The sequence below is a fragment of the Calonectris borealis genome, chromosome 19 (genome assembly GCF_964195595.1).
Source record: "Calonectris borealis chromosome 19, bCalBor7.hap1.2, whole genome shotgun sequence".
Classification (NCBI taxonomy): Eukaryota; Metazoa; Chordata; class Aves; order Procellariiformes; family Procellariidae; genus Calonectris; species Calonectris borealis.
Genome location: NC_134330.1, coordinates 7,047,942 through 7,074,989, shown reverse-complemented (window position 1 = coordinate 7,074,989; position 27,048 = coordinate 7,047,942). Strand labels below are relative to the sequence as shown.

The window sequence follows — 27,048 nt, the reverse complement described above, 5'->3', positions numbered from 1 at the left end:
CAGCCGAAGCATCGGAAGCTCTGGCGTAAAAACACTTGCAGGGGTTGGGCTGTGTCCAGGATTGCTGGATTTCCGGGGGCGTGGGTGGGGTGGTTTTCTTTTATTTATTTATTTACTTACTGTTATTAATTTTCAGAGTCATTTGTTGAAGTGGGAGGGCAAGAAGTTATTGGAAATGGCGAAGAAGAGCACTGATGACCAGGCGGCATCTGGGGGACAGACAGGAGGATGATCTCGGCGTTAGAAAACCACGTCTGGGCTCATCTGTGAAGCATGGTAACATTTCCTATTTAAACCACGTACCTCAGAAATAAAGCAGGACGGAGAAAAGTATCACAGGGGCAAGAGAGGAAGGAAATGCCATCAGATTGATTTTAATTTTACAGTACATTTACTTGTAGCCTATGTTTGTTTCCTGGATGAGAACGTGTACTTCAGTCATGCTGTATCTGATTCAATTACAGAAGCAACAGTGCAGTTTTTTGCAGATCAATGAAAGGCTTGGTGACACACGAGAATATCAGAAAGGTGGAGTCAAATGGGGAGTACCAGTGATTATGAACTTTATTTAAGCGAGAGAGAGATGTGATAATCTGCTAAAACCACCTTCTTTTTTCAATAGCAGGGCCCCACATTACTCAGCACTGACCCCCAAGATGCTGAACAGTGGCTGCTGGGAACAAGCGAAAGCCTAGTTGGCTAAGGCCTGTGAAGGTATTGATCAGGAACGAGAAAATATAAATAGGGAGAAAGTTTATGTGAGGAAAGAAAAGAACCGTGAGCTGGGGAGGAGGAGATAATCTGTTCTTCTGAGACTGTTAATGTAACCTCTCCACCTGAATTAAGTGTACATAATTGATTTTCCAGCTAACTTAGCTGGAAGGTGAGACAAATGTGCTAAAGCAGTAAGCAGCAGGGGACTCAGGAACTTCCTGACATTTCATTCCTCAAGACTTTTCCTGGTCTTTGTTCTGATTTTACTTCTGTAAGGACAGAAGCGAAGATGGTAAATGATTTTTGTAAGAGACAACAGCAATGCAATGCCAGGGATTTTTTTGTAAAGCACTCTGCCCCAGCTAGGTTGGAGGCAAATCAGGGCATGTGTCATGCAGGGGAAAGAGCTGGACCTGGGACTATGCAACCTTGTGCTTTGGTGGAAACCAGAGCCAAGGGTGGTTTTGTGATGGACTAGGATGACCTGTGGGTTGCCCTGCTAGCCAAGTCCTGCCTAAAGCTAAGTTCCAGAGCCAGATGGTGAGGACACTTTTTTCCCTGCCAGAAGGCAGGCAGAGAAACATAATCCTAGGAGGAGGGCAGCGATAGCTGGAGATGTGGCATGTGTTGCAGATGTTGTACCAAACATTTCTCTTTATGGACACATAGAAGCCTCCTTCAACACATGCACTGATACTCCTGCTGCTCTCTACCTACTGGCCCCCTAGAACTTGACACCCCATAACCCAGCCCCACTGCCAGGGAGGGGAGAGCCCCCGTTCTTTCACACCAATGAGCCTTTCCCCAAGCCTCACGAGAGCTGAGGAAGCCCAGCTCAATCTTACCCCTAAGAAGAAAGATGCAAGACAGGAGTTTCAGTGAACTACACACACGCCAGCGTTTATTAACTACAGAATAGCATGATAGGCACAACACTGCATCTGTGGGATATCTCTCCACACTAAGCTTGTTCCTTCAGCTTCTTCAGCAGCTCCCTCAGCTGCTCGATCTGGGCAGACACGCTGCTCTTGGCGGTACCGCCCGTGGCCGTGTACTGCTCCACGCTGTTGACGACGTTGAAGACCTGGGAGACGTCGCTGCCAAACAGGGGGCTGGGGAGGCAAAGAGAAGAGGTGTCAGTGGAGAGCGCGGGTGCTGTTGCTGGCTTTACATGCTCGCTGCCTGCAGAGAGGGGGAGGGAGGGGAGACGGAGCCTTTTTCCAAGGGGAAAGGCCTCCTGCAGCCCTGCTTCTGCACTTCTAGGGCCTGGCAGTAGCTGCTTGTGGCAGACCAAAGAGTCAGCTCCAAGGGGAGAGCGAGGAAGTTTGGAGCCAAACTCTTCTGGAGGGCTGGTGTGGAGTTTCTTCCAGTCCCTCCCAACAGCTGCTGCCCATGCCCCACTGGAGCTGAATGGCAGTGATGTTGTCCCCCTTCAGTTATTTCAGGCCCAGCAGTAGCAGCACTGATATTCAGGCCAGGAGGATTTTGGGGTGCTGCCTGGCCCAGGCACTTTAGGGAAGGGCACCATAAGGAGGCCCACGCAACGGGAGGCCGATACCTGCCTGTTGAGGGGAGTCATGGCAAAAAAATAGTGATACGAACCTGATGGTCTTCAGGTCATCCAGGCTGAGATTATTGATGGTGGTGCCTTTAGACTCAGCGAGGTGGACGGCCTTCCCAGAGGCAATATGGGCTTGTCTGAAGGGCATCTGCAGTGAGAAGCAGAGGCCACAGTCAGTGACCAGGCAACTGGGGTGCAACCGCAGTGGAAAAAATGGATGTGCTGTCTTTTTTGGTTGGCTTGTTTTCATTTAGGGCAATGCAATCTGAATCCGGGTTTGGTGACCCAGACTGATCATCACCTGGGGACAGAACAGAAGGCCTCATCTCAGGCCCTCACTAAGCAGTATTCTGCATGCAAAGAAATCACAGCTTCAAGTCTCCCTCTGATACTTACTCCTTTACGAACCAAGTAGAGAGCCAGATCAGTAGACAGCATCTCGGGGCTCAGAGCCTTCTCCATGTTCTCCTTGTTGATCTGCAGAAGGATGGTCAGAGGGAGACATTATCATCATCTCCTCCTTGGGGACATGTTAGCGGTCACGGTGAGGGGACTTCATCTGGAAGGGACCTGGCTCTAAAAGGACCCTCGGACCCCCTGAGCAACTGACAGAGGGGACCATAATGAAAAGCATGGGTGACCTTAGGACCAGTCTAGAGCTCTCCTACCTGTGTTACTCACAGAATGTGCGCCCCAGCCATGTGCAACAGTGAGAGGCTGAAGCCTTACCTGGAGGGTAGAAATCACTCCAGTAGCAACCTGGAGCACAGCATTCAGGGTGTCCACAACATCAAAGACGGCCTCCTTGTCCTCCTGCATTAGAACAGGGATGGAAATTGCTGTAAGTCAACCTGATGCAGCCCAAAAGCCCAACAGCCTGAGCAGCCCAGCCAGCAGAGCAGGCGTGTCATCCCAGGGGCTCCTGCGAGGGCCGGGGGGTCAACTGCAGCATGCCGTGCCCCTTTCTCAGCCCCTTGCTCAGCATCCTGCACACAAGCAGGGTCTGTGCAGGGAAATGTAGTGGCAAGACTTCTCAGAGAGACGGTGTGAAAACTAACATCTGTTTTACCTGCAGGTCCTTGTTGTAGGTGCTTGGAAGTCCTTTGAGAACCATGAGCATAGCAGCCAACTGCAGAGAGAAACAGGTGAGGCAGTTAGTTCTAGGAAGAGAAGCACATGGCCCCAGCAGAGGCTCAGCCTAGACTGGGCACATTTCTTTACACAGAGGCAAGAAGAAGGAACACTTCAGCCCCAGTATGAGCAGTTTCCCCATCCCGCTTCTTTCTTTCGCAGGCTTACCCGTCCAAACACACGACCAGCTTTGCTGCGGATCAGTTCCAGACTATCGGGATTCTTCTTCTGAGGCATCAGGCTGCTGCCCGTGCTGAAAGAAAGGTGTGTGGAGTGTAACGGTGAGCAAGACCCCAGTCCATACAGACACAGGCCATGCAGAGTACTGCCCAGCCCTCCAAAAGCGACACATAGGTTCCCCTTCCCCAGACACCTTCCTGGGGTGGAGGAAAGCAGTGAACTAACCGAGTTTCTCATGTTTCCCACAGCAAAGCCTTTGTTTTTGCAGTCCCCCCCATGCAGTCCCACCCCTCAAAGGGGAAGCAAAAAGGAGGCTTCCCCCCAAGCCGCTCCAGAGGTGGTATCAGCAGGCCAGCCTAAGTGTTGCTGTGACCTCCAAGAGGGAGGGCTGTGCTTGTGCCACCCTGAGAAACAAGGACTCTGTTAGGATTGCGAACCCTGCTAGTCAAGGAAGGGCTTTGGCAGGCATTCCCAGCAGAGAAGGAAGTTCTTTCTGCCAGCAGTTGCTGGGGAGGAGTGTCTGCTGAAAGCAGACTTGGTTGAGTTACCAGCATCAGAAATAAGTGGTCATTACTGAGGAATGTTCACCCTAAGGCTGCCTTTCTGCCAACCTCTTAATGCTGTGTCAGCCTTGTGCAGCAGGGAGACCCCAACCACTGTCTCATTCTCCCAGGTGAGGATAGCTGAGGAGGAGAGACTGAGGGAAGGGCTCTGCCCAGAGACCAGAGACCTACCTGTAAGCATCAGAGAGGGTTAGGAAGCCAAACTCGCTGGTACTGTAGATGATGAGATCTTCAGCCATCTTGCTAAGGTGGATCATCAGCAGGGTGGCAACAGAGAGGAATTCCACTGCAGAGAAGGCAGGAAATCAGGAGGTGGAAAAGGTGCTTGTTTGCTTGACAACCCAGGGAGCCCTGACTGGAGTTTAAACACGAGCAAACAGGTTTTCTGTATAGTTAGTTCCTAGTGAGGGATTTCAGAGTCCTTGTTAAAGGAAGTCAACTGGGAAGATCTCAGAAGCCTGCTTCTTAAACAGTGGTGGGAAGACGTGATCGAGTTGTGCTTACCCACAAAGTCTCTCTCACTAACGGCATCCATGCTGTTCAGGCTGATGGAAGCAAAGTCCAGCTCTGTAAGGAAGGTGATGGACAGAGAAGGTCAGGCTTGGCATGTTTGAATGCAGCAGGTTGCCCCAGCATGCAGGTGACTGTGAGCCCTTGAGTAGTCCCAGGAACATAAATATGCTAAGTGTTACTGACGGGGGTCTTTGTTATTAGCCCCAGGCAGCCAGTGTGCAGCAGAGGAGGTTCTGTTTATGGTCCCACCCTACAGGCATCTGCTGTCTCATAGTAGTAAAAAGCCTTCTGGCTTACCAAGTCATTAGGAGCTGCCTCCCGCCTGTGTCACTGAGCATCAGATCATATTCATTTTTTGTATTTATTACCCTCCATCCCTACGTTAAGGTGCTGCAACACATCCAAAACAACATCACGATAATGTATCAGTGTTTCCCCAACTCCCAGATACTATGAGTAGACCTGTGCCTCACAGTCACAGGGAGACATTTACCACTACGCAGAAGCTCTCTATCAATTTCCAGTGGGTTGCCAGCCAGAGCACCACTGCCGGGAGAGAAAGAAACACAAGTCATGCATGATACCCTGCATATCCCAACCGAAACTGAGCTCTAGCAGGCAGTGATGACACCCCTCTGAGGGCTTCTCTCCCCCAGTTCATTCTGGTATCACACAGTGTGGCCTGAGGCTCAGCAAACTCTGAACTAAACCAGAAGTTCTCTTCCAAAGAGGAAGGTTTGCTTGATGAAAGCCTTGTAGTTCTTGATTTCAAGAAGGGAGAACAGTATCTCTGTGGTGTCTTCTCTTTGGAACAGTCTACTCTTTGGTGAGAGAAGCAAGGCTTGTGCCCTCGCAGCTCTACAGCACATATGGCATACAAACCCCAGAGGTTCAGGGGATGTAAAGATCTGTCCCTTAGCCATTTCACAGACCAAAGTGAGTCCCAGGGATTACACAGAAAGTAAACTTTACCTTCCCAAAGGCAAGACATTGATCCTTCTCTTCACCTCTCCTAGGCGCTCAGAATCACGTGTCAGTGCAACAGCATGGCTAGGAAAAAAACATTATGTCAGATGAAGCACCTGAAGTCAGAAAACGTCACAAGGACCAAGAGGTAACTCTGGCCAGAGGATGGAGCATACAGGGCTCCACTGCCTACTCAGTGCTTGAGTCCCAGATTGGTCAGAGCCACGCAGGAACACGGGGAGCTCCTGTTCCAGTTTGCAAGGTTAGCTCTGGTTTGTCACCACCCTGGCTGCCCCCTCAGAGGATGATGCACTTCCAGGCTCCCGCTGAGCAGGGCCCCAAGGGTGGAGAAGGCTTCCTCCAGCCAAGTGTGACAGGTGGTTACCTGAGCAAGAACTGGCTCCATCTGATGGGCTGAGCTTTCTGCAGGTGGGTGTAGCCAGGGAAGATAACATCAATTTCTCTGCATGAAAGGAGAGAAAGAGGTGAGCAGCCGCTGTCAGGATAGAAGGCAGTGGCAGGTACACTCCAGGGTTTTCTAGCAAAGTCACAAAGAGAACTTCTTTAGCCTGTGTTGTGCTGAATTTGGTCTGTGTCTTCCTCTGCCTGTCACCTGCTACCTAAGCGCACTGGGTTTAGATCTCCCGATCTCCCAGTGTGGTGTGTCTGCCCTAGGCCTCTCTGGAAACTTGCCTGGTACAGTAATCCCTCTGTAGCCAGCAGATTCCCCAGTCCACCACTGGTTTGGAGTGTGGTTTGTGAGGAGGAGAGTTAGACAGGGAGTTAACACAGCTGAGCTTTTCTCATACGTAGCAGCTTGAAGCATGATAAAGTTCCCCACTCCTTCAGATGGATTTGGTGCCTTCTAAAGTCTTGTGTGGACCTCCCACCTCAATTCCTTTGCCAGGATACACTGGGGGAAGAGGAAGATCTCTGTGACATGAACTGTGGAGAAAGAGGGTCCGTTGTCTTTCCCTGTCTGTAACTTCCTCCGCAGAAGACCCTGCTGCTGCCCTGATTGGTGTCGGTTAAAGAGCAAGCCTAGAAGGCTCCTGCCCCTGCAAGGCCAAGGCTGTGGATATGGCAAAGGACTTACATGGCAGCGCGTTCCACCAGGGTCTTAATGAGCTGCAGGAGGTGAGTGGAGATGACAGAGAGGGAATTCTTCATGAACAGCTTCAAGTCAGTCACAACCTGGACGAGACCGGCCACAGTCAGACAAAGCAGAATGTGACATACTTAGTGACCAAATATTGTTCAGCAGAAAGCCTCGGCAGAATTATTCCCTCCTTGATCTACGTGATGGGAAGGGACATCTTCCTTTCACCAGATGTGTCCCTGGTCACTGATTTGTGAAAGCTGCTGTATCTTGCTTTCCATGAACAGAATCAAAGCCCATTCTTTTCAGTGGACTTTTCGGGTGTTGTCAACTTGGGATCAGAAAATCCCCAACTGACACAAGTTGTAGAGATCAGTAGAAGGACTGATCCCGAAAGATGCGTGACACGCAGCCAATAAAGTCACGGTTTCTGTAGGCTTTCAAAGGGATGTCAGTGGAAGTTTGTGGCCTTATACCAGCAGGAAGCAATCCTGCAGAGCCCATTCCCCTGTGCGGAGGAGTCACTGCAGCATCACTAGTTTAAAGCCCTAGGGAGTACATGCTGGAGAGTGTCAGGGCATGTGAAAGATCCCTCGCCCAGGTTGGACACCCCCTGAAGAACCTGCTTGTCCAGGTAGGACACCCCCTGAAACTCTAACAGTGGCAAACTTGCACCAAAATGGATAGGAATTTTACTCGTGCAGAGGCCTTACAACTTATCCAAAGGGCATAAAGAAATTTGATTAAGGAACTGCGGTGGGGGAGGAATACAGAAGGACGAAAAACAACCAGTTCTGTACATACCTGATCATTCCTGCTTCTTCCAGTGTGCAGCTTTCCAGCTATGTCTCCAATCAGCTCCTGAGGACAAGAGGAGGATTTCTGTCAGCATCTCTGTATTCTAAGGAGGAGAGCCCGCGTGAGCAGACCTCCTCCCTGCCTGGAAGGGACTCAGCTCTAGGATCCTGTGAGTAGCCAGGCGATCTCTTCTGGGAAAGGGCGAGTTTGGGTTCTACGCTTCTTAAGCGGCCTCTAAACCACTCATTCGCGACAGCTTCTACAGTGCCTCTTCCACAAAAGGGGTCTTGGAGACACTTGATTGTGCCATAAGGTCTGGAGTGCCACAAGGTCCGGAGGAATTTCACAGTGGGACAGAGGCACATGCACTTAAAGTCAAGCAGATGTAGCTACAGAGGAATGGGAACAAGAGGTCAGAGGTCCCAAACCTTTAGTCTGCGTTCGTTGGCAGTGTGGATATCCTCATCGCTTTGTTTCACCACAAAGACTCCTTTAGACCATTCCTCAGAGATCTACAAACATCAGCAGAAAGACCAGTCAGCCACTACTGTTACCCTGCTGCGCGTGGGGGCTGTAAGTGAACCCAGCCAATACCAACTTCTGCTGTCCCCATGGAAATCAAAGTGTTAAATCGCACGTGAGCTCTGGCATTCCTGTTCCTTCAGGCCAAGACTGGCTGCTTGCTATATCCTGATATTCTATGCTGCACTTGGTGGGATTCATCTCTCTACCCATGATGATTCTGCAGCATTATGGCTATAGGAGGATTTAAGCATTGCAATGAAAAAGGGAGCTGGAATGTCAGTGATTGCTTTAGCACTGTCCACAAAGATTTTCCTATACATTGTATAGGCTCACCATTGTCCATTGTGGGTGAGCATCAACAATGGATATTTTGAAAAAGGACTTAGCTGCTGACTTCTCTTCACCCCTGTACAATGCTATGCATTGCCTCCTCCTAACTCAGGCAGCCAGGCTCAAAAGGATCCCAAGTGCCAGCAGAAAAAGAATATTCCTAATTCATACTGAAACAGTTCCTCGTGAATGTTCAGTCTGAAGAGGATGGGCGGGCAGGTCACACTGAGCACACCTCACCAAAGCACCGGGACTGCCATAATGAGCACTGACAATGTGCACACCAGGGCGTCAGGCTCTCACTGGGGGCTTGTCAGCTGGTTCACGTCCTACTGTTGGGCTTTGCTGCCTTTAGCGGGATGCAATTTGTGCATCAATCCCCTCCCAGATGCCTCCAAGTGTACGGGGTGCAATACACATGGGCCTGTCATGTCCATGATTTAGGACAGCATTCCCTTTCACAAAGCACTTCTGCACATGCCTAGCTCTTAGGAATAGGACGTAAGGACATTTAAAGATGCTTTTTAGAACAGCAAATCAGAGAGGCTACTACAGATGCTGTCAGAGAAGAAGCCATTCATTCCAGCACGCATGACAGTTTGGGAAGGAAATAAATACCTTTTCCAGGCCACTCAGGATCTTCTCCAGCTCAGTTCTAGATAGGATCCCAGATTTCTCCAAGGCTTTGGCATAAGCCATGCTCCCCTGGATATCAACTTCAGACAGCCTCTGATCATAGGTAATGGAAGCATTGAGAATCTCCATGACGGGATCTGTGCTTCCACTGAATCTTCCTCCCCAGAGTTTATCCCCCTGTGAGAGAGGAAGAAGCAAATTCAAGAGGCCTAATAACTTCAGTTATGGTCCTATGTGTTTAACATCCAGTGATCTGTTTATCCAATATAAAGGCCATGTTCAGCTATGTCCCTGGAATGTGGGGACAGAAAGGTCCCTGGATTTCAGGGCCTTTGGCAAGTAGTTGAAGAGGTGGAGAACATGTAACTGTCACTAGCATTTAGCCCTTGAGGTGTCAGGTCTGGCTCAGGAATCCTCCAAGATACTTTACCTCGGCAGGGAGTCCTTGAAATTAATATCAGGGCATATGCTGCAAGACCAGCATGGATTTCTCTTTTGAGGCAGCTGCAGGTCAACAACTCTTTGATAGCCTTTTAAAGGGGTGAAAAAGTAAAGCGGTTAGTAAGGAATATAGTGAAAGCTAGTATTTGCTAAGTCCTTTTTGTGCTGTTGAGTCAATAGAGAGATTTTTCTTTGATTGACAAAGAGCTCTAGGTCAGCACAAGCCACATTATGAAGTGTTTGAAGTTACTGTTTGAAGCATCTCCAGAGTCCATGATGTGCTTGCAAGCTTTGGCATAAGATTAGCATAAAACTGGTTAAGGTGCAGACTCCAGAAAGGGAGATCTGGGTACCTTTCAGCATCAAGAATGTTCAGAAAAATAAATCAACAAAAAGAAGATTTTAAAACACATAGGAACAAAAGTTGTTTTTCCACCCAAACCAAGATTCATATAGTAACCTCGCTCACTTGAATGTGTCATCTACATAACTACTTCACTGGGTGACCAAAGACAGGTACATAATTCCAGCTATGCATCACAACAAGGTGTGCGTAAGCTTTTTTTCACCAGTGATTCAGCAACTGAGTGGATTCACTAGCTAAGAGCCATGTGTGTCACTTGGTCGGAAGCTTTTTGCTTGCCCAGGTAGGACACCCCCTGAAGCTCTAACGCTGGCAAACTTGCACCGAAATGGATAGGAACTTTACTCATGCAGAGACCTTACAACTTATCCAAGATTTCAAAAATAACTCTCCACCGCTAGCAGGCACAAAAAAGAAATGGGAGGACATTTAAAGGAAGGGCCTAAATACAACTGCCATTGCAGAGTGGATAATAATTACTCATCTACTTGATTTTTTAAACGCTCGTGTCAGTCTCTTCTCATGCAGTCCACTATCACTACCATGGACAGCAAGAAGCTGGCAGGACCGTTGCAAGCTTATCTGTGCCAGGGTTCTTTATAAGTTAGACAAAGCACTGTTGAGTAACCTTAGAAACTTTTTCCCTAGTGACTGTCTCCACATCTCTGCTGATCCCTGCTGAAACAACGTGCCCGGGACAGCAGGAGAGAGCCTACAGAGGTAAGAGCGTAGGCATGTGGTTTTTGATACCTTTAAGGCAGCTTTGTCAAAGAGCTGAGGGGAGGCAGAGGGGGAAATCAGAATTGAAAGAGAAAAGTGTTAGAGGTCCTCAGCGTGCATCTGGTGCCCACAGGAGCATGACATCGGGGATGCTAAATTAAAGGCCAGTACCAGAGGCTAAGCACTTGACTGGGGAACAGATATATCTAGGCATCTAAGTATATCTTCAATATTACAGGTTTCCACCAAAATAGGAGGTGGGTCAGCAGAAACATTGCAACAGATACATTTGCAATCAGGAAATCAAAACTGAAAGATTAACTTTAGCTAGCTACAGGATTCTGGTTAGAGAAGTGGCTAGTACAGTCTGACAGCTGATGGACTCGTTTGCAACCCCGAGCAGAGGAGGCCAGGGTTGTAGTAGCCATTCGGAAGGCAGAAAGCGTGACTCGTTAAGGCAACTAGTCACGTCTCACCTACCAAGCACAGAAACTGAAAATGCAGCTTTTGTACAGAGAAGTGTTTACACAAGCTGCTGTAAAGTACCTCCTGCTGCGTCGGTTATTAGTCTCTCCCAGGTAGAGGGAAGAACCCGGAGGAAATGGCAGGGACTTAGATTTTAACTCAGTTGAGCTCACGTCTGCCAGAGCACTCCCGAAACTACCCCTCCAGAGAAGCAAAGTTCACCCTCACCTCGGCTGCCATTTCAGACGACGTTTTGCTCGTGTGTGCAGCGATCCCGGCAACTGGTGCAACCTGCGGAACAGCGAGGCGAGGCTCGGTGCCGGTGCCGGTGCCGGTGCCGGTGCCGGTGCCGGTGCCGGTGCCGGTGCCGGTGCCGGTGCCGGTGCCGGTGCCGGTGCCGGTGCCCACCCACCCACCTGCTCCGCAGCGCAGCCCCCGCTGGTCGCCCGCTGCTCCCCGGCCCCGCCGCCCCGCTTTTACCCGTCTCGGAGCGGGGCTGGCGGCTCGTCCCGCCCCGGCGGGGCGGGGTGTCCCCGGGGCCGGCCCCGCTCCCGTCCCCCCTCCCCTCGTACCACCCCGCAGCACGGGGGTGTTTCTGCTTTACTAAGGAAGTGTGCTATTACAGCATATTTTTTTTCTCTGTCAGAGAAAAAAATCACCGTCGGAGGCCTTTGAGGGAGTGCAGGAAGTGCATCCCAGTTTTCTTGTCCCCTTTGGGGTTTTTCTGCCCTTTAACGAGCCCTGTTGTCACAGGACCGTAGGGTAATTCAAGTAGGAGGAGACCTAGTCCAGCTGTCTTTCCTATGTTCTTCTCTGTGCTACTATTCATCCCCTTTCTGAGTTAAGATGAAGTCTAGGGCACAGTGGGATTGCATGTTTAGGGCGTGCTGCTTTCTGTAGCAGAGAGGACACAGGCAGAGTGACATGGTGGCATCAGGCAGCCTCTGGCTACCCAGCCTGAATGAGCAAGTACGTACCTTTTGCAGTGGGGTTTGCAGTGTGCTGCCTTCAGAATCAGTCCAGAACAAGGCTCAAACTCTCTATCTGGATTCATAGCCAACTATTAATTCACTGCTTCTCATACATTTCCCCTTATAATAATTTTTTCTGGGGTAATGACCCTGTTCCCTTTCAGAGTTCCAGGCTTGCACATGCACAGAGCATCATGCTTTCTACACCGAGAAAGCTCTCTGAACCATTTTGTTGCCAAATTCCTTGCTCTTCTGAAGTCCCTCATTTTTAATGCTTCTCTTGACATGTTCATCTTTTATGAATGTCTTTGTCCTTATTCTGGGCTTTGACAGGAGGTTGCTGAGGATTTGGCAAAATAGTAAGGATTAGATTTACATCCAGAATGAATCCAGGGAGAGGCTTTGCCTCGTGGTGTTTGTGATATGGGCTCACGTGGCTATGTGGAACATGTACAACCCATGCAAAGATTGTACCTCTTTCTGTCTGAAGAAACTGTACAGAAATTGCCCGAAGTGAAAAAGGGAAGGGGGAGGGTGCCCAAGGCACTGCAGCCAGGAAGGGTTAGAGGGCACCCTGCTGGTTCTGCACCTCTCCGTCAGAGACCATTTGTGACCCGCAGGGCTAGAAAAGGGAAAATGGGGTCTCTGTAGCACTTTCAGAGTTCCCCTGTATCTGTTTTGCTATTTGTGTTTGCACATCATTAAGCCTATATATGTGTGATACATGACAGCTTTGATTTCTAAATCTTACCTGTATTTAAACAGTTAATGGTTAAATATAACAGTGAAGGCTCCAGTTTCTGTTCCATTAGTTCCACGCCTCTTTGTATTTTTTTCCACTTATCTGTAAGTGCATCTCTCTGTAAGGTGAGGAAAAGAAATGATTGAAGAATCACTATGAAGTTGGTTTGTGTTGCCCCTGGCAAAGAGGAGTCCAGTCTAGATGGACATGTTTGGGTATTGCTGTCTCAAATTCATCCATGGTGCCTGCAGGGGACTTTGCAGTCATGCAGTGCATCTGTTCTCACAACTCTCTTGTGGTGGCAGAGAAATGTTATTAGCTCAGCTTCTTCAATAGAGAGCTAGGGGATAAAAAGACCAGGCACAGCAGTTTGTTTAGGAGACAAAATATTCAGCAGGATTTTTCCAGAGTATAAAAGCAGGTTAGAGATCTTTTCCTTCAGGATCCAGTGAAGAGTTCACTACTTTTTGTAATGTTTCAAGAGCCCTTCTGTAGGTTTGTTATCTGCTCGGGTGTCAGATCAGAGTTACATAGCCACCTGCTGAGAGTTTCAGTAGCTCATGATTAGCCTACATGAATTCTTGGCTTAAGTCCCTTCCTGTGGTCTGTAATGGAGCAGGTATTTAAGACCAAGTCCAGAGTAGTGTCCAAGCCACTGATCCTTCTGTCTATACAGATCTTCTTGTGGTAAGGGACAGGGCTTTAAAAACCCAAATCACAATGAGTCACAGTAGGGGGATGGTGAAAATCTGTGTGGACCACACACTCCTGTAATGCCTGTGGAGCTCCAGAGACCTCTACGGGTCCCTCCCAATCTAAATTATTTCACAGTTTTAAGAAAAGGGTGGATGGGCAGGAAGTACCAGTGATTATGAACTACTCACTTAAGTAGGAAACCGAGATGTGATAATCTGCTAAGACCTCCCTTTTGCTTTCAGTTTGGCAGGGCCCTATGTTACTCAGCACCGGCCACGAGGAACAATGCCAGACATTTGCTGCTGGGAGCGAGAGAAAATCTATTCAGCTGAGGCCTCCAAAGGTACTGAGCAGGAGCTAGAAGATACAAATAGGGAAAAAGAGAGGAGTGGCACAGATCAAGAAAGCTTATGGGAGGGAAAAAAAACCCTGTGATGTGGAGTTGAGGAGATATCCTTTCTTCTGACTGTTGGTGTTGGATATTGGTGTCCCCTCCCTCTCTTGCTCCTTTCCCCTATCAGCTAAGTGTGCATCAGTGATTTTCTGGCCACACCTAACCTATCTGGAGAGTGAGACACAAGTGCCAAAACAGAAACACAGCAGGAAGTAACAGAGCAAACACAATGGAGGTTTATGGAGTGGTGATTGAAATGTGCTGTTCTTTAAATGCCAGGAGAATATATCAGGTTTAGGGCCAGAATAAGGAGAGGCTGAGGTTGGGGGGAAGTATTGAAGAAAGGGAAGTTCTGTTGCTGGTTCTCCCATGTGTTTAAAGCACAAATGCTATAAAGGTAGGATGAAAGCACTTTGTGTCTCCTGGGGTGCTTTGTTAATGGCAGGAGATTTAGCTCATGGCATTTAGTACTGTCTGTGCTACAGACCTTAACCTAAACATCGTGAGGCAATGCTTGCGTTACTGCCATTACCTATGTGGGCTAGAGAGTCTTGCAGTCAATAACGTGTTGCTGCATCAGCATGGAGGGCAGGGTGCTGAGCAAAACGCCAGCTTTAAAATGCTGTTACAGAAAAGAGATTGTCCATGACAAAACTAGCGCTACTGTGCTGTGGGTGCAAGGTTCAAGCTGGTTTAGTGTTTAATGAAAATTGCCCCGTCTTCCCTGTAGACAACTGTTCTTTCTCTACCTTTTGAATCAAGTAGTAGGCATATTCGGTCCAGAAATCACTGCAAAACAATAGTGGGGAATAATGTTTCAAGTGTTTGTTTAATCAAATATTTTCGCCCTATGAAAGACACAAGGTTGCTGCATTCTCATTCCCCAAGTAAGGCTTTTCCTGGTCTTTGTTCTGATTATATTTTTGTAAGGACAGAAGGAAGATATTAGAAGATTTGTAAGAGGCAGCCAGTCATGCCAGTCTCTTTTCAAGCATTCTGCCCCAGCTATCTTGGCATGGGTCACACAGAGGAAAAAGCTTGACCTGGGAGCATGCAACCCCTGTGCTTTGGTGGAAACCAGAGCCAAAGGTGGTTTTGTGATGGGCTAGAATGACCTGTGCGTTGACCTGCTGGCCGAGTCCTGCCTAAGACTATGCAAGTTTTGGTGCCAGGTGGTGAGGAGACTTCTTTTGGCCACTTAATCCTCCCTGCCAGAAGGCAGGCAGGCAGGCGAGCGTACTCCTATGAGGAGGGCAGTGATAGCTGGAGATGTGGCATGTGTTGCAGATGCAGTACCGGGTATCCCTCTTTGTGCACACCCTCAGCACATTGTGTAGCCTGCTCTGGTACTGCAGGATCCAGCCTTGTTCTGCACAGAATCAGAGAGTCATTTAGGTTGGAAAAGACCCTTATGATCATCAAGTCCAACCGTTAACCTAGCAATGCCAAGTCCACCACTAAACCATGTCCCTAAGCACCTCATCTACATAACTTTTTTAAATACCTCCAGGGTTGGTGACTCAACCACTTCCCTGGGCAGCCTGTTCTAATGTTTGACAACCCTTTCAGTGAATAAATATGTCCTAATACCCAATCTAAACCTCCTCTGCCGCAACTTGAGGCCATTTCCTCTTGTCCTGTCTCTTGTTGTAGAGAGACACTCTGCTGCTCTCTACCTACTGGCCCCCTAGAACTTGACACCCCATAACCCAGCCCCACTGCCAGGGAGGGGAGAGCCCCCGTTCTTTCACACCAGTGAACCTTTCCCCAAACCTCACGAGAGCTGAGGAAGCCCAGCTCGATCTTACCCCTAAGAAGAAAGATGCAAGACAGGAGTTTCAGTGAACTACACACACGCCAGCGTTTATTAACTACAGAATAGCATGATAGGCACAACACTGCATCTGTGGGATATCTCCCCACACTAAGCTTGTTCCTTCAGCTTCTTCAGCAGCTCCCTCAGCTGCTCGATCTGGGCAGACACGCTGCTCTTGGCGGTACCGCCCATGGCCGTGTACTGCTCCACGCTGTTGACGACGTTGAAGACCTGGGAGACGTCGCTGCCAAACAGGGGGCTGGGGAGGCAAAGAGAAGAGGTGTCAGTGGAGAGCGCGGGTGCTGTTGCTGGCTTTACATGCTCGCCGCCTGCAGAGAGGGGGAGGGAGGGGAGACGGAGCCTTTTTCCAAGGGGAAAGGCCTCCTGCAGCCCTGCTTCTGCACTTCTAGGGCCTGGCAGTAGCTGCTTGTGGCAGACCAAAGAGTCAGCTCCAAGGGGAGAGCGAGGAAGTTTGGAGCCAAACTCTTCTGGAGGGCTGGTGTGGAGTTTCTTCCAGTCCCTCCCAACAGCTGCTGCCCATGCCCCACTGGAGCTGAATGGCAGTGATGTTGTCCCCCTTCAGTTATTTCAGGCCCAGCAGTAGCAGCACTGATATTCAGGCCAGGAGGATTTTGGGGTGCTGCCTGGCCCAGGCACTTTAGGGAAGGGCACCATAAGGAGGCCCATGCGACGGGAGGCCGATACCTGCCTGTTGAGGGGAGTCATGGCAAAAAAATAGTGATACGAACCTGATGGTCTTCAGGTCATCCAGGCTGAGATTATTGATGGTGGTGCCTTTAGACTCAGCGAGGTGGACGGCCTTCCCAGAGGCAATATGGGCTTGTCTGAAGGGCATCTGCAGTGAGAAGCAGAGGCCACAGTCAGTGACCAGGCAACTGGGGTGCAACCGCAGTGGAAAAAATGGATGTGCTGTCTTTTTTGGTTGGCTTGTTTTCATTTAGGGCAATGCAATCTGAATCCGGGTTTTCTGGGGTGTGAATAGGGGAGGCGTTAGGAGGTAAAACTCCACCTGTAAATTACTATCAAGTCCACCCGGCAGCAGTTCCACTACTTGGGATACATGTAAAGAATAGGTTTCCAGCTTTCGTGTTTGTTGACCCAGACTGATCATCACCTGGGGACAGAACAGAAGGCCTCATCTCAGGCCCACACTGAGCAGTATTCTGCATCACAGCTCCAAGTCTCCCTCTGATACTTACTCCTTTATGAACTAAGTAGAGAGCCAGATCAGATGACAGGATCTCGGGGCTCAGAGCCTTCTCCATGTTCTCCTTGTTGATCTGCAGAAAGGAAGGTCAGAGGGAGACATTATCATCAGCTCCTCCTTGGGGATACGTTAGCGGTCACAGTGAGGGGACTTCATCTGGAAGGGACCTGGCTCTAAAAGGACCCTCAGACCCCCTGAGCAGCTGACAGTGGAGGCCATAACGAGCAGTATGGGTGAGGCACTAAAGAGCCTTCATCTTAGGACCAGTCTAGAGCTCTCCTACCTGTGTTACTCACAGAATGTGCGCCCCAGCCATGTGCAACAGTGAGAGGCTGAAGCCTTACCTGGAGGGTAGAAATCACTCCAGTAGCAACCTGGAGCACAACATTCAGGGTGTCCACAACATCAAAGACGGCCTCCTTGTCCTCCTGCATTAGAACAGGGATGGAAATTGCTGTAAGTCAACCTGATGCAGCCCAAAAGCCCAACAGCCTGAGCAGCCCAGCCAGCAGAGCAGGCGTGTCATCCCAGGGGCTCCTGCGAGGGCCGGGGGGTCAACTGCAGCATGCCGTGCCCCTTTCTCAGCCCCTTGCTCAGCATCCTGCACACAAGCAGGGTCTGTGCAGGGAAATGTAGTGGCAAGACTGCTCAGAGAGACGGTGTGAAAACTAACATCTGTTTTACCTGCAGGTCCTTGTTGTAGGTGCTTGGAAGTCCTTTGAGAACCATGAGCATAGCAGCCAACTGCAGAGAGAAACAGGTGAGGCAGTTAGTTCTAGGAAGAGAAGCACATGGCCCCAGCAGAGGCTCAGCCTAGACTGGGCACATTTCTTTACACAGAGGCAAGAAGAAGGAACACTTCAGCCCCAGTATGAGCAGTTTCCCCATCCCGCTTCTTTCTTTCGCAGGCTTACCCGTCCGAACACACGACCAGCTTTGCTGCGGATCAGTTCCAGACTATCGGGATTCTTCTTCTGAGGCATCAGGCTGCTGCCCGTGCTGAAAGAAAGGTGTGTGGAGTGTAACGGTGAGCAAGACCCCAGTCCATACAGACACAGGCCATGCAGAGTACTGCCCAGCCCTCCAAAAGCGACACATAGGTCCCCCTTCCCCAGACACCTTCCTAGGGTGGAGGAAAGCAGTGAACTAACCGAGTTTCTCACGTTTCCCACAGCAAAGCCTTTGTTTTTGCAGTCCCCCCCATGCAGTCCCACCCCTCAAAGGGGAAGCAAAAAGGAGGCTTCCCCCCAAGCCGCTCCAGAGGTAGTATCAGCAGGCCAGCCTAAGTGTTGCTGTGACCTCCGAGAGGGAGGGCTGTGCTTGTGTCGCCCTGAGAAACGAGGACTCTGTTAGGATTGCGAACCCTGCTAGTCAAGGAAGGGCTTTGGCAGGCATTCCCAGCAGAGAAGGAAGTTCTTTCTGCCAGCAGTTGCTGGGGAGGAGTGTCTGCTGAAAGCAGACTTGGTTGAGTTATCAGCATCAGAAATAAGTGGTCATTACTGAGGAATGTTCACCCTAAGGCTGCCTGTCTGCCAACCTCTTAATGCTGTGTCAGCCTTGTGCAGCTGGGAGACCCCAACCACTGTCTCATTCTCCCAGGTGAGGATAGCTGAGGAGAATTTCTCCCCAGAGACCAGAAACCTACCAGTAGGTATCAGAGAGGGTTAGAAAGCCAAACTCGCTGGTACTGTAGATGATGAGATCTTCAGCCATCTTGCTAAGGTGGATCATCAGCAGGGTGGCAACAGAGAGGAATTCCACTGCAGAGAAGGCAGGAAATCAGGAGGTGGAAAAGGTGCTTGTTTGCTTGACAACCCAGGGAGCCCTGACTGGATTTTTGGAGTTACTTCCTAGTGAGGGATTTCAGTCCCCTTGTTAAAGGAGGTTAACTGCAAGGTCTCAGAAGCCTGCTTCTAAAATACTGGTGGGAAGATGTGATTGGATTTTGCTTACCCACAAAGTCTCTCTCACTAACGGCATCCATGCTGTTCAGGCTGATGGAAGCAAAGTCCAGCTCTGTAAGGAAGGTGATGGACAGAGAAGGTCAGGCTTGGCATGTTTGAATGCAGCAGGTTGCCCCAGCATGCAGGTGACTGTGAGCCCTTGAGTAGTCCCAGGAACACAAATATGCTTAAGTGTTACTGACGGGGGTCTTTGTTATTAGCCCCAGGCAGCCAGTGTGCAGCAGAGGTGGCTCTTCCTGCTCCCACCCACAGGCATTGCCTATCTCATTGCAGTAAAAAGCCGTATGAAAGAAAGGCTTTGGCTCCAGGACAGTGCCATTGTGAGCCATGTATCCATGTTTCCCTCCCTCCTATGTATTAAAAGTAGTCCTGTGCCACTCAATCACAGGGAGACATTTACCGCTACGCAGAAGCTCTCTATCAATTTCCAGTGGGTTGCCAGCCAGAGCACCACTGCCAGGGGAGAAAGAAACAGAAGTCATGCATGATACCCTGCATATCCCAACCGAAACTGAGCTGTAGGGAGCAGGGAAGGCACCTCTGAAGACTTTGCAGAGCAAAGCAAGGCCCAGTGATTACACAAACAGTAGACCTTACCTTCCCAAAGGCAAGACGTTCATCCTCTTCTTCATCTCTCCCAGGCGCTCACAATCACGGGTCAGAGCAACAGCATGGCTAGGAAAGGACATGAGGGATGAAGCACGTGAAATCAGAAAACGTCACTTTCCTTCCCAACCACGCCTGGAGCCTGGGATCCCCTCTCAAACAGAAGAGGCTTGAAATGGAGCCTGGGCACTAAGGCTGTTTGAAGTGTAACGGCTAGCAGCCATCCAAAATTCTCCATGTTGCCTCATTAGCTAAGCTGTAACTGTGGCCAAAGGATGGAGCGTACAGGGAGTCGGGCTCCACTGCCCACTCAGTGCTTGAGTCCCAGATTGGTCAGAGCCACACAGGAACACGGGGAGCTCCTGTTCCAGTTTGCAAGGTTAGCTCTGGTTTGTCACCACCCTGGCTGCCCCCTCAGAGGATGATGCACTTCCAGGCTCCCGCTGAGCAGGGCCCCAAGGGTGGAGAAGGCTTCCTCCAGCCAAGTGTGACAGGTGGTTACCTGAGCAAGAACTGGCTCCATCTGATGGGCTGAGCTTTCTGCAGGTGGGTGTAGCCAGGGAAGATAACATCAATTTCTCTGCATGAAAGGAGAGAAAGAGGTGAGCAGCCGCTGTCAGGATAGAAGGCAGTGGCAGGTACACTCCAGGGTTTTCTAGCAAAGTCACAAAGAGAACTTCCTTAGCCTGTGTTGTGCTGAATTTGGTCTGTGTCTTCCTCTGCCTGTCACCTGCTACCTAAGCGCACTGGGTTTAGATCTCCCGATCTCCCAGTGTGGTGTGTCTGCCCTAGGCCTCTCTGGAAACTTGCCTGGTACAGTAATCCCTCTGTAGCCAGCAGATTCCCCAGTCCACCACTGGTTTGGAGTGTGGTTTGTGAGGAGGAGAGTTAGACAGGGAGTTAACACAGCTGAGCTTTTCTCATACGTAGCAGCTTGAAGCATGATAAAGTTCCCCACTCCTTCAGATGGATTTGGTGCCTTCTAAAGTCTTGTGTGGACCTCCCACCTCAATTCCTTTGCCAGGATACACTGGGGGAAGAGGAAGATCTCTGTGACATGAACTGTGGAGAAAGAGGGTCTGTTGTCTTTCCCTGTCTGTAACTTCCTCCGCAGAAGACCCTGCTGCTGCCCTGATTGGTGTCAGTCAAAGAGCAAGCCTAGAAGGCTCCTGCCCCTGCAAGGCCAAGGCTGTGGATATGGCAAAGGACTTACATGGCAGCGCGTTCCACCAGGGTCTTAATGAGCTGCAGGAGGTGAGTGGAGATGACAGAGAGGGAATTCTTCATGAACAGCTTCAAGTCAGTCACAACCTGGACGAGACCGGCCACAGTCAGACAAAGCAGAATGTGACATACTTAGTGACCGGCCAGTTTTACTGCAAAGTAAACCCCTCCTTGTTCTATGTGATGGGATGATGAATCTTCCTCACATCAATACAGATGTGGTACTGTCACTATATCTGGCTCTCCAGGAAGAGAGCCAAAGGCCGCTCTGGTCCGAGGTCTCCTGAAGTGAGGTGGGGGAGGAGTGCAAAGGGGAAAAAAAAGATTCTGTACACACCTGATCATTCCTGCTTCTTCCAGTGTGCAGCTTTCCAGCTATGTCTCCAATCAGCTCCTGAGGACAAGAGGAGGATTTCTGTCAGCGTCTCTGTATTCTAAGGAGGAGAGCCCACGTGAGCAGACCTCCTCCCTGCCTGGAAGGGACTCGACTCTAGGATCCTGTGAGTAGCCATGCGATCTCTTCTGGGGAAGGGCGAGTTTGGGTGCTATGCTTGTACAGTGCCTCTTCCACAAAAGGGGTCTTGGAGACACTTGATTGTGCCATAAGGTCCGGAGTGCCACAAAGTCTGGAGGAATTTCACAGTGGGACAGAGGCACATGCACTTAAAGTCAAGCAGATGTAGCTACAGAGGAATGGGAACAAGAGGTCAGAGGTCCCAAACCTTTAGTCTGCGTTCGTTGGCAGTGTGGATATCCTCATCACTTGGGGTCACCACAAAGGCTCCTTTAGACCATTCCTCAGAGATCTACAAACATCAGCAGAAAGACCAGTCAGCCACTACTGTTACCCTGCTGCGCGTGGGGGCTGTAAGTGAACCCAGCCAATACCAACTTCTGCTGTCCCCATGGAAATCAAAGTGTTAAATCGCACGCGAGCTCTGGCATTCCTGTTCCTTCAGGCCAAGGCTGGCTGCTTGCTATATCCCGATATTCTATGCTGCACTTGGTGGGATTCATCTCTCTACCCATGATGATTCTGCAGCGTTATGGCTATAGGAGGATTTAAGCATTGCAATGAAAAAGGGAGCTGGAATGTCAGTGATTGCTTTAGCACTGTCCACAAAGATTTTCCTATACATTGTATAGGCTCACCATTGTCCATTGTGGGTGAGCAACAACAATGGATATTTTGAAAAAGCACTTAGCTGCTGACTTCTCTTCACCCCTGTACAATGCTATGCATTGCCTTCTCCTAACTCAGGCAGCCAGGCTCAAAAGGATCCCAAGTGCCATACTGAAACAGTTCCTACAGAAGTTGTCAGAAAAGTAGCCATTCATTCCAGCTCACGTGACAGATGTAAAGAAATAAATACCTTTTCCAGGCCACCCAGGGTCTTCTCTAGCTCAGTTTTAGATAGGATCCCAGCCTTCTCCAAGGCTTTGGCATAAGCCATGCTCCCCTGGATATCAACTTCAGACAGCCTCTGATCATAGGTAATGGAAGCGCTGAGCATCTCCATGACTGGATCTCTACTTCCGACAAACCTTCCTCCCATCATTTTATCCCCCTGCAAATAATGAAGTTAAGAGGCATGTTCCAAAGAATTAATGATATGTCCCCTAAAAATCAGTTAGTGTCCATCCCACTCCTTATCCAAGTAAAACTGAGGACATACTCAGGAATGTTTTTTCAGTGCTGTACCATTGAGCAGAAAAGCCCCAGACTTTAAGAGCTTTGCCAAGTAGTTGAAGAGGTGGAGAACATGTCACTGTCACTAGAATTTAGCACTTGAGGTGTCAGTCTGGCTCAGGAATCCTCCAAGACACTTTACTCCTGCAAGACTCTGGAGGGAGTATGTCCTGTCCTTGAAAACGAATATCAGGGCATATGGTGCAAGACCAGCATGGATCTCTCTTAAGGCAGCTGCTGATCACTGACCCTTTGATAGTCTCTTCTCTGGCAGGGAAAAAAAGTAAGGGAGTCAGGGATATAGTGAAAGCTAGTACCTACTGTTACTTGAAATAATATTTTAAAACCCCCACTCTTTCAGAGAAACTATAAGAAAATATTCGGTTGATGAAGAGCTGTGGGCCAGCACAAGCCACATCCTCTACAACACTCCTGTAACTATAAATTGTTTGAAGTTACCGTTTGAAGCATCTCCAGGGTCCAGGATGTGCTTGCAAGCTTTGGCATAAAACTAGCATAAAACTGGTGAAGGTGCAGACTCCAGAAAGGGAGCACTGGGTACCTTTTAATATTACAAATGTTCAGGGGAAAAAGAAAAGGAAAGAAAAAACCCCACGACTCCAAACCACCCCCCAAGAAGGTCTCTGAAGCAGCGCGGCGCGGGGCTGCCGGGCCGCCCGCCGAGCTACCATGGACAGCGGGCGGCTGCCGGAGCCGGTCCCGGAGCCGGTGCCCGCCGTCCGGCGGGGCTGGTCCCGGTGGCCCGAGCAACCCTTTCCCCAGCGACTGTCTGAACCAGCGTGCCTGAGAGGAGAGCAGGAGAGAGCCTGCGGAGGTCAGGGTGTAGGCACGGGGTGCTGGAGATCCATTTTTGAAGCAGGTTTGTCAGTAGGAGCTGCGGCAGGGAAATCGGAGTTGGAAAAGCAAAGTTTTGCAGGCTCCTCGCTGGGAAACCAGTCCCCTGGGGTGAATGGCAGAGGGGATGGGGTGTGAAAGGCCAGTGCTGGGAGCCAAGCGCTTGGATGGGGAAGAGGTATCTAAGTATGTCTTTGAGGTATCTAAGTATATCTTCACTACCATGGGTTTTCACCAGAATCGGAGGTGGGTTGTCAGAAATATTGCAGCAAATATGTTTGCTGTCCCCTTCTCCATTTAAAACCCGGGAAAACAAATCAAGTAGAGAGAAACACGCGAACCAGCACGGCAGGTTGCAGTGCTGGGGTTATCATGCAGCTGAGTTCGCGTTTGCCAGAGCACCCCGAGACCACTTCGCTGGAGAAGCAAAGTTCACCCTCACCTCGGCTGCCATTTCAGACGACGTTTTGCTCGTGTGTGCAGCGATCCTGGCAACTGGTGCAACCTGCGGAACGTGGTGAAGCTGAGGTGGAACGAAGCGGAACGAAGCTGAGGTGACGCTCAGCTCCGGTGCCGGTCCCGGACGGGGTCCCCGCTGCCTGCCCGGCCCCACTCACCTGCTCCGCAGCGCAGTTCCCGCTGGTCGCCCGCTGCTCCCGGCCCCGCCGCCCGGCTTTTACCCGTCTCGGAGCGGGGCTGGCGGCTCGTCCCGCCCCGGCGGGGCGGGGTGTCCTCGGGGCCGGCCCTGCCCCGTCGCCCCCTCAGTCCCCTTCGCCCTTCCCACCCCTCTCTGGCCTGCGGCCCCTGCTTGACCGGTGCATGATAAGCAAGTCAGGGAGAGAAGTTTCTTTGAAGGCAGTGTTGCTGCAGGGAAGAGGGTCGGGAGAGATGCTCTCATGTTGTTTGTTAGTGAAGTTATTGGTGTAGCTTTAGGCAGTGCTCTTGCAGTGCCAGAGGGTCTTGTGTGTGGACAGGTCAGCTCCTTTTCTGAGAATATCCTTGTACTGAAGGAGTCACATCACTCTGTGTCATATCCCTCTAAGGAGTAGTCTTTGATATGAATGTAATTATATGATGGCTTGATCATGGCTGCTCTGTCCCCATTGCCATCCCAGCAAACACAGAAGAATAGAATAGATGGCAGCTAGTTGCTCTTTCCTGTTTCTGTGTAGATGAGACTTTTCACCCCACCTCTAAGGATGCTGCAGCTCCAGCTTTGGGGCTTCCCTGCTGTCACCAGTTGCATGGGGTCACTCTTGCCAAGAGGCTCCTGTGAGCCTCAGCCTGTGGCTGTGGAGTGTGAGCTTGTGCTCTGCAGCCTTGGCAAATAGCCCATATCTTAAACTCATCAAACCCTAAATATCATGGAAGTAAAGAACCAATTTAAAATACAAGAGAACTTCGGGAGCAGCAACTCGCAAAGCTATGGCTCAGCACCAATTTCTCATTAACTCCTCAGACAGAGCACACTTTTCCGCAGCCACTCCACAGAAAGCAGAATGCTTGCTGGTTTGCGTTCCTGAGTGTGCTACTACAGTATAATATTTTTCCGTCTGCATGGTCCAAACATTTCACAGAGCTCAGGAAACATATTCCAACTTCCTCCTCTACATTTTGTTGGGTTATTTTCTTCCCTTTAACTGATCCTCTTGTCGTTTTCTACTGTTCTCTCAGTTCTGCAAGTTATCTCCTTCTCCTTTTTACACTAGGACATTTACACTAGGAAACAGTGCTTGATCATTTTGTGATCATGTTCCTTCCTACTCTGAAAGCCCTCATTTTTACCACTTTTCTTGTGTTGTTCGCCCTTTAGGAGTGTCCTTGTCCTTACTCTGGGCTTTCACAGGAGATTGCTGATGTGTTGGCAAAATAGTAAGCACTGAATTTCTAAGCAGAGTGAATCTATGTCAATAAGATCTTATTAATCTGTGTCTGATATTACATGTGGCAAAGACATGTGCTTTCATATGGGATCTGTCTGCAGTATTACTGTGTATTTAGCAAGCTTCATAGGGATTAGTTTGCTTGTAGTACGCTGCTTAACTCCTGTCCCAGTTTGTATCTAGGAGATTATTAATTCTCTTTTCCCATTTTTAGATGAGTATTTTATTTGCTTAGTGAAATAAAAAGATTAGCCCCCAAAATACCCATCCCACAGTTAAATACCAAGGCAGGTCTGAGGGAAAGGTCTTCCACTTATTTTCCCTTCTGGCACAGCGAATGGCACGTCGTTCATACATTAATATTCCCAGCTACACCCTTTTCCAAGCTGACGTACAATGAGGTAGAGAATAAATTGCCCATTTTGCAGCATGGAGAAGTTTAATTAAATATATTTTAATGTCCTCAAAGATTTGAACTTTATTTGTACTTGCTTTTGTAATCAGTCACAGCCTCATTATTTCTTTTAGGGTGCATTTTTTGTTGGAAGAGTGCAATACTTGGGGAGTGCAGCTCTGAAGGACTGCTTCAGTGGTTTCTAGAAATACACTTTTCATAATAGGATTTATTTTCATAACTGAGTCCAGTGAAGAAAAAGGATGGTGTAAACTGCTACAGTGCACCTTCTTTAAAAACATTCTTCTTCAACTGTCATTTTGGTTTAGAAAAAGAAAAAAAGCTCTACGGGCTGAAAGTGCTAGTCAAACGCACTGTCAGCTAGACTGATGTAAAGCGGTACTGACATTTTTTGTTAAAAAAAACAACTTTGTTTAATGAATTTTGAATGTAAAAGAAAAAAAGACACTATAGGGTGATCAGCGAAATGCTGAATACAGTAAACACCTTTCATGACAAAGAATACAAATACCCTGCAGATCTGCTTTCCATAGCAATTACTAGGCCCCCTGCTTTCAATAGTTAATACCGAGGCCCCTCTCTCACCAAGCCTTAGTGGTAACAATCACAAGCCAAAGCTTAAAATGTTGACATGCTAAGCACATTTAGAAAAACCTATGTCTGCATTCCCTATGGATGGTGTAGCATAACTGTCTAACACCTAAAGTGCAGCAATTAAAAACAAAGTGAACTGAGCTAATCACCTCATCTCCTGAAAAGTTGCATGTAAGGGTAATGAGTTGTCTCTTAGATACTCCCCTTCTCCCTTGCATGATGTCAGTGGACCTGTAGCTGGTCCATATATGTATTTACATCCTAACAGGCTATATGTCTCCATTGGAAAATATTTAGGAAGAATATCTCTATTAGAAAAAAAAAATGAAAGCTGTTGAGGGAGGCATTTGTATTATGCTCATTCATCCCAGCTGCTGGGATCAAGCGTCATCATCATGGATTGTAAACAAGTATATCAGCAAGGTCTGGAATGAAACTTTTAGAGAAACAGTGAAAATAAAGATGATAAACTGGTGCTGGGGGAGAGATATAAAGAGAAGATGCAAAGAAGAAATAAAATTAATATGCTGAAGGTTCTGAACCCATATCTAAAGAGAGTGATGAGAGGCAGGCAAGGATTAGTAGATTTCTGGAATAAAACTCTGAAATTTGATAGTCTGGAAATACCATATTTTCAAATGAAAGCTGACATCCTTTCCCTTCTTTTCTTCCCTTTAGCCTGGCTGGGAGCTGGAGTACAGGCAGTTTCATGTGCAGGGTTGGAAACATGGCAGAGAAGTTAACAGAGTGTTTGCTGTGCCAGTTTTGGCCAACTTACAAGCTCAGTTAATCCTGACATGAAAAAGGACAGCATTCATTACATCCTATCCACTGAGTCAGACTAATGGCTTTCAGTCTGCAGTTTGAAGACTTTTCTCCTGGCTTTTTTTCCATAGGACTCCATGACAAATGATTCTGGAGTATAAATGAATTTCTATTTGTACTACAGTCTGTGTGTGATGCG

General features: G+C 49.0%; 2 protein-coding genes and 1 long non-coding RNA gene across 6 annotated transcripts; 1 reads left to right on the top strand and 2 right to left on the bottom strand.

The window, feature by feature from the left end:
- The first annotated feature begins 116 nt into the window (after positions 1–116).
- On the top strand, positions 117–27,032 carry LOC142090627 (uncharacterized). Of its 2 annotated transcripts, XR_012676607.1 has the most exons (5): positions 117–276; positions 3,351–3,420; positions 3,569–3,670; positions 7,555–7,694; positions 26,763–27,032. It is a non-coding gene; the product is annotated as an uncharacterized LOC142090627 (long non-coding RNA). The 2 variants fall into 2 exon arrangements; XR_012676608.1 differs by lacking the exons at positions 7,555–7,694; positions 26,763–27,032 and adding an exon at positions 6,626–6,636.
- On the bottom strand, positions 1,588–11,517 carry LOC142090623 (argininosuccinate lyase). 3 transcript variants are annotated; one of them, XM_075168819.1, is made up of 18 exons: positions 11,423–11,517; positions 11,235–11,297; positions 9,447–9,546; positions 8,999–9,193; positions 7,954–8,037; positions 7,532–7,588; positions 6,725–6,822; positions 6,014–6,091; positions 5,635–5,712; positions 5,156–5,208; positions 4,654–4,716; positions 4,321–4,435; positions 3,575–3,659; positions 3,345–3,404; positions 3,005–3,088; positions 2,672–2,752; positions 2,317–2,423; positions 1,588–1,826 (listed from the first exon to the last, which is right to left on the bottom strand). In XM_075168819.1, exons 4-18 carry the CDS (start codon positions 9,143–9,145, stop codon positions 1,676–1,678), a joined length of 1,341 nt encoding a protein of 446 aa, XP_075024920.1. In that variant the 5' UTR covers positions 9,146–9,193; positions 9,447–9,546; positions 11,235–11,297; positions 11,423–11,517; the 3' UTR covers positions 1,588–1,675. The 3 variants fall into 3 exon arrangements, with proteins under 3 accessions (XP_075024920.1, XP_075024917.1, XP_075024919.1); XM_075168816.1 differs by lacking the exon at positions 9,447–9,546 and having other exon boundaries at positions 11,423–11,500; XM_075168818.1 differs by lacking the exons at positions 9,447–9,546; positions 11,423–11,517 and having other exon boundaries at positions 11,235–11,392.
- Positions 15,652–22,224, bottom strand: LOC142090626 (argininosuccinate lyase-like; the record flags this gene model as incomplete). Its single annotated transcript, XM_075168825.1, has 16 exons — positions 15,652–15,884; positions 16,375–16,481; positions 16,656–16,760; positions 16,846–16,926; positions 17,198–17,281; positions 17,538–17,597; positions 17,768–17,852; positions 18,499–18,613; positions 18,807–18,869; positions 19,218–19,270; positions 19,415–19,492; positions 19,926–20,003; positions 20,637–20,734; positions 20,985–21,041; positions 21,370–21,453; positions 22,021–22,224. Coding segments are annotated over 16 exons (1,503 nt in total), but the record flags the coding sequence as incomplete, so codon positions are not given.
- Positions 27,033–27,048: the final 16 nt, after the last annotated feature.